At 45.6% G+C, this 6,000-nt stretch overlaps 1 protein-coding gene across 1 annotated transcript in view; it reads left to right on the top strand.

Moving 5' to 3' along the window:
* The first annotated feature begins 2,217 nt into the window (after positions 1-2,217).
* The window catches only part of WDR86 (WD repeat domain 86), a 42,901-nt gene continuing 39,118 nt past the window's right edge, over positions 2,218-6,000 (top strand). The window contains exon 1 of the mRNA XM_060248014.1: positions 2,218-2,451. Coding sequence (XP_060103997.1) covers positions 2,289-2,451 — 163 coding nt within the window. The 5' untranslated portion in view covers positions 2,218-2,288. The remainder of the gene's footprint in view (positions 2,452-6,000) is intronic.

The raw sequence follows: 6,000 nt of genomic DNA, 5'->3' as shown, positions 1-6,000 counted from the left end.
TTGATTTCTTTGGCGCAGAGTCCGTGTAAACCTTGGCTTTTAATTGGAATGGCGTTGAATGAATGTCAGAATGATTTTGCTTGTTTTAAGTAGCAGGGTGCTTCTGTGAATAGCGACTGATGTTTGAGGGTGTGGGGTGATTTATTGATGAGTGGGGGTGGGACTGGATGTAACTACCTCCCTCTCCCAAAATACCAGAACTCAGGAGCATCCGATGAAGCCGACGGGCAGTAGGTTCAGAAAAGATGAAAGGAAATACTACTTTACACAGAGAGTGATTAAAATGTGGGATTTGCCGCCAGAGGTTGTCGCGATGGCCACAGGAATAAACAGCTTTATTAAAAAGAGATTAATTAGATAGATTCATGGAGGATAGGTCTATCAATGACCACTTCCCATGGTGACCAAGGAGAACCTTCACATTCTGAGGCACTAATCCACTGAATCCCAGAATCAGGAGGCAACATCAGGGGAAGGCCTCTCTGCCCCATTCTTGGCCCTGCAGAGTAACCTGTTGGCCACGATGTGAGACAGGATGCCAGACTCCTTTTAAATGCCTTCCCTTCATTGGAAATAATGGAAGATGGGGGCACCTTCTTTTGGGGAGTCAAAGAATTGGACTCCTTGGTCCAGTCATTTTGGAACTTTTTTGGGGGGGGTGTTAAGGAGAGGCTGCAGATACTATGTTGAAAATTTGGTACTTCTACCTCAGAAATTTGGTACTTCTACCTCAGAAATTTGGTACTTCTCCCTCAGAAATTTGGTACTTCTCCCTCAGAAATTTGGTACTTCTCCCTCAGAAATTTGGTACTTCTCCCTCAGAAATTTGGTACTTCTCCCTCAGAAATTTGGTACTTCTCCCTCAGAAATTTGGTACTTCTCCCTCAGAAATTTGGTACTTCTACCTCATCTTCTACCCCCTCCGAGCCCCAGATACCCACAGATCAATTTTCCATTATACCTATGGAGACCAGTCATCATACTGTATAATAGTGTGCCCAGTGGGCATTCAGATCCCCCCCCCCCACTTTCTGCTAATCCTAAAGCAGCGGGGAGGGCCAGATAGATGCAGGGGATCCCTTGCCCTCAACTGAGGATTGGCAGTCCTAATTTACATTCTGCACTTTTAGAATAACATTAGATTGCCGTGGCAGTACATGTCATAAACAAATACTGAAAATTGTAAGAAGATATGGTTGCAGTAGTTCTTTCGGTGTCACTGCAGTTTGGGGGCAAAGAAAGATGAAATGCCCCCTTGGCTCTTGAGCAGGTAATACATCTGCAGTGAAATTCTTAGCAAAGTTACACCCTTTCAAGTGCATTGATGACAACGGCTATCTGGGCTCTTTTTCTAGCAGGAGCTCCTCTGCATATTAGGCCATGCCCCCCCCCCCTAATATAGCCAATCCTCCAAGAGCTTAGAGGTCTCTTAGTACAGGGCCTACTGTAAGCTCCAGCAGGATTGGCTACATCAGGGGGCGTGGCCTAATATGCAGAGGAGCTCCTGCTAGAAAAAGAGCCCAACTTCAGATTGCCATGAAAATTGACTTTATGTTGTGAGATGTTGGTTAGCTTAACGGCAGAGGTTCTGGTTTGTGCAATACAGTTAAGTGTCCGATGGTGCAATCCAAAGTGGAGTCACACCCATCAGAGAGCCAGTTTGGTGTAGTGTTTAAGTGTGCAGACTCTTATCTGAGAGAACAGGATTTGATTCCCCACTCCTCCACTTGCACCTTCTGGAATGGCCTTCAGTTAGCCATAGCTATCTATTGCAGGAGTGGTCCTTGAAAGGGCACTTCTGGGAGAGCTCTTCTCAGTCCCACTCACCTTACAGGGTGTCTGTTGTGGGGGGAGAAGATACAGGAGATTGTAAGCCGCTCTGAGACTCTGATTCAGAGAGAAGGGCAGGGTATAAATCTGCAGTCTTCTTCTCCCCTTGACTTCAGTGGACTTAGGAGAGATTGACTCTGTGCAGGATGGTGCTGCAGGGCTGTGAGAGAGATCCCTCTGTTTTGATCTTCATATTTTTTTTCTTTTCTTTTGCAGAGATCCACATTCCTACAGCTTTAGAAAAGAGTCCAGCGGCATCTTTAAGACAGACAAAAATTGTGGCAGGGTATGAGCATTCGTGAGTCACTGCTCAGTTCTTCAGATACCTGCAGCCTCTTTGTACCAGCGATGGCAGCTGAAATAGTCTTAATTATGCCAGTCCATTGTCATGGGGCTTTTGCCCATTCCTAGTACAGCTTAGAGGCTGGGAGTCCCGGCCTTGTGGTGGAACCAGCAAGATGGGTGGCAGTAGCTCAGCACTGAAAGTTTGCACTGATCACCAGGGAGGAATCAACTGGCTTAGTCTGAGTCCCGATGGGCAGTGGCTGCTGACCGGCAGTGAAGATGGCACTGCACGACTCTGGAGCACTGCGGACAGCCAATGCAGAGGTCATTTTCAAGGTATAGTAAACGTGCTCTTTGTAACAGGTGTTGACTCCGAGACATTGCCTATGTCAAGCATGCGGTTTCAATGACGAGTCAAGTAGATACAAAACTACGTTTATTGATAGACTGATATGCTCTCTCAATACAGGTTCTTGAGAGTAATGCCAAAAATACATTGCTACATTACTTTTAAGACATAATTCAAAGGATTCCCAAGAGTGGGGGCAAACGGGCGCTCTTAACACATAAACTATCATAAATGTCTACATTCTCACAATGTTATCAGTATCTTGTCCTTGCTTTCCCCAGATGTTTCACACTCCCAAGCAGGAATGTATGGGAAGGTGTTGATTATTCTTTCTCAAGTCAGTTTCGTTTCTATTCTACTTCACAAGCAATAAAGCAAGAAGGGGGAGGGGGAAAGAATAACAGAACCCAACATACCTTGGTCCCTCTGATATTTCACAGACCAGCTTTATGGGGGACCCCAAACAATTATTTACCAGTGGAATTCTACCATGCTTGACAGCCTAAGCCAGGGGTGTCAAACATGAGGCCCAGGGGCCAAATAAGGTGGAGCCTTGGAGGATCGGGACCTCAGCAAGGTACAATGACCAAAGTACATCCTCCAAAGCAGCCATTTTTTCCAGAGGAACTGTTCCCTATAGTTTGGAGAGGAGGTGTAATTCTGGGGATCCCCAGGTTAAGGGCTTTTTTTTGTAGCAGGAACTCCTTTGCATATTAGGCCACACCCCTGATGTAGCCAATCCTCCAAGAGCTTACAGTGGGCCCTGTATGAAAGCCCTGTACGCTCTTGGAGGATTGGCTACCTAAGAGGGGTGTGGCTTAATATGCCAAGGAGTTCCTGCTACAAAAAAAGCCCTGCCCAAGTCCCATCTGGAGACTGGCATTTCTAATCTTTTTTTTGTGGGGGAGGGGGTATTTTGTATATGTGTGTGTGTGTGTTTGCACCTAGAAGTCATGTTGGCCTCTGGTGACTGACCCATACTGGGGGCATGGAGGATATTCAGAGAGGTAACTGGATAAAGCCTGCCCCGTCCTCCTAACTGGGTATTTCAAGGAAGTCTCCCATCCCAGTACTTGCCAGAGTCAACCTTGCTTAGCTTCCAAGATCTGATGAGATTGGGCTCGCCTGGGCTATCAGATCAGGGTACATCTCTGTCTTAATATATTTTCCCCCCAGCAATATTCTTTATGACACAGAGAGCAAGACCTGAAATATAAGCAGGGCTAAGATAAGTTTTGTGGCTGATTGCAGTGGACTTTTCCCTCTAGAAGTCTAGATGAGGGGGGCTCCAGTGTGATGCCTGTGGGTGCCATGCTGGCAACCAGCACCTTTCTTGGAGCCCACCAAGTGTTTATAGAAAGTGGATGGTGCCAACTATGCTTCTAATTAGCTACTGGAAATTTGATTGACTGTGCAGATTTTTAAAAATACTGCTTTGGCAGCAGGTGCCAACACAGCATGAGGATCTTCACTGTGTGACTGAAGGTAAGCGGCAGTAGCCATTTTGTGGTGGGCTCCACCTCTTTTAGCAGCCATTTTGTGCCAGAATTCTGAAGATGGCCAAAGGCTCAAAAAGATTGAGAATCCCTATTAGCTGTTTATAGGTCAGTAGTTCTTTAAGCACAGAGATGTCTGAGCTTATGTTCTGTTCTATCAATACAACATCCTCTTCTAAATTCTGGTCAGTTCAGATGATACTGATGTCTGTACAGCTGCAGTAATCCTATAAAATCTGCTGTGTGGTTGCCTATCTCAGCTTCCTTAAATGTGAAAATTTCTGTTAAAATACATTCTGGCCTCCTAGGATCCTTGTGGGGTGTTCTTTCAGGATTGCAATTATTTATAATCTGCCAAAAATGCCTTGGTTAAGTAAAATTAAATTGTTAAAAAATAATTGTGTGCTGCTCAAGGCAACTGTCAAGTAATAATTAACACGTTTCAATTTAAAACCAAATAATAAAATAACTCTAAACACCACCTTTCCTTGCATGGCCCTGGCTGGAGGCTTACAATCTAATAAAAGGCAAGACACAACACATTAGGGAGGAATGATAAACGAAGGAAAAGGAGATAGGTTGAGGGAAAAACAGGAGGAGATGTATTTTTAGGAAGCGCTTGGATGCAGAAACACAGGAAGAGACTTGGCTATTCAGTGGAGAGCAGTACCTGTAGTAGAGAGCTGCAAGGCAGTAGAGAGTGTAATCTTTTAACTAGGAGACTGGTACCAATTGAGTAAATGTTCTGTATATGAGTAGATCATAGGATCATAGAGTTGGAAGGGACTTCCAGGGTCACCTAATCCAGTCCCCCGCACAATGCAGGAAACTCACAAATACCTCCCCCTAAATTCACAGGATAAGCTTTGCTGTCAGATGGGCATCTAGTCTCTGTTTCAAAACCTCCAAGGAAGGAGAGCCCACCACCTCCTGAGGAAGCCTGTTCCACTGAGGAACCGCTCTAACGGTCAGGAAGTTCTTCCTCATGTTGAGACTGAAACTTTTTTGATGTAATTTCAACCCATTGGTTCTGGTCCTACCTTCTGGGGCCACAGAAAACAATTCCACACCATCCTCTATATGACAGCCCTTGAAGGACTTGAAGATGGTGATCATATCACCTCTCAGCCGCCTCCTCTCCAGGATAAACATGTCCAGCTCCTTCAGCCTTTCCTCATAGGACTTGGTCTCCAGATCCCTCACCATCTTTGTTGCCCTCCTCTGGACCTGTTCCAGCTTGTCTATATCCTTCTTAAAGTGTGGTGCCCAAAACTGAACACAATAATCCAGGTGAGGTCTTATCAGAGCAGAGTAAAGCGATACCATCACATCACGTCATCTGGACGCTATACTTCTGTTGATATAGATGAATGATAGATAGATGCAGATGAATGAGAGAGCAGAGATTCTGAAAGTGCCCTGCATAGACACCTTGTCCATGCTCTCAGACCCTGGGCTGGACAGACAAGACATCGTTTAGGTGGATTTTTCTTCCACAAATCGTTGAGCTGAGCCATGACCCCCTCCCCCAGATTCATTCAATTCACTTTCAGCAGAAGCAATTACTCCTGTTCAGCAAAAATAATGCTAAAAGGAGAGAATGCAGGGCCCCTGCGTGTCTCTCATAGATTTGCAGATGTTGATGTAGCCATCCCACCTGGTCTTGTAAGCAGTTCAAAAAAGCCCATTTGGTTTGTTCCCCCAGCGGAAAGCAACGGCATGTGAAAGAAGCAACACAGTGCTTTGCTGTGGACTGGAAGGAGAAGCAGAGCATTTCAGATGGATCTAAAAAGCTAGGAGGGTTAGCCAGAGTGCTGTGGGTGCTTGTTCTGCATCAGGGAAGACCACTGCAAGTTTTTGTTTAGAGCAAGCAAGAGCTAGTTGGAGAGGGGGGGCCCACTCATTTTGGAAGGAGAAAAAACAAGGGCTTTTTTTTGTAGCAGGAACACCGTTGCATATTAGGCCACACACCCCTGATGTAGCCAATCCTCCTGGAGCTTATAGTAGGCCCTGTAAGAAGCGCCCTGTAAGCTCCACGAG

The sequence above is a fragment of the Heteronotia binoei genome, chromosome 10, assembly GCF_032191835.1.
Source record: "Heteronotia binoei isolate CCM8104 ecotype False Entrance Well chromosome 10, APGP_CSIRO_Hbin_v1, whole genome shotgun sequence".
Lineage (NCBI taxonomy): Eukaryota > Metazoa > Chordata > Lepidosauria > Squamata > Gekkonidae > Heteronotia > Heteronotia binoei.
This window is presented reverse-complemented; position numbering and strand designations above follow the sequence as displayed.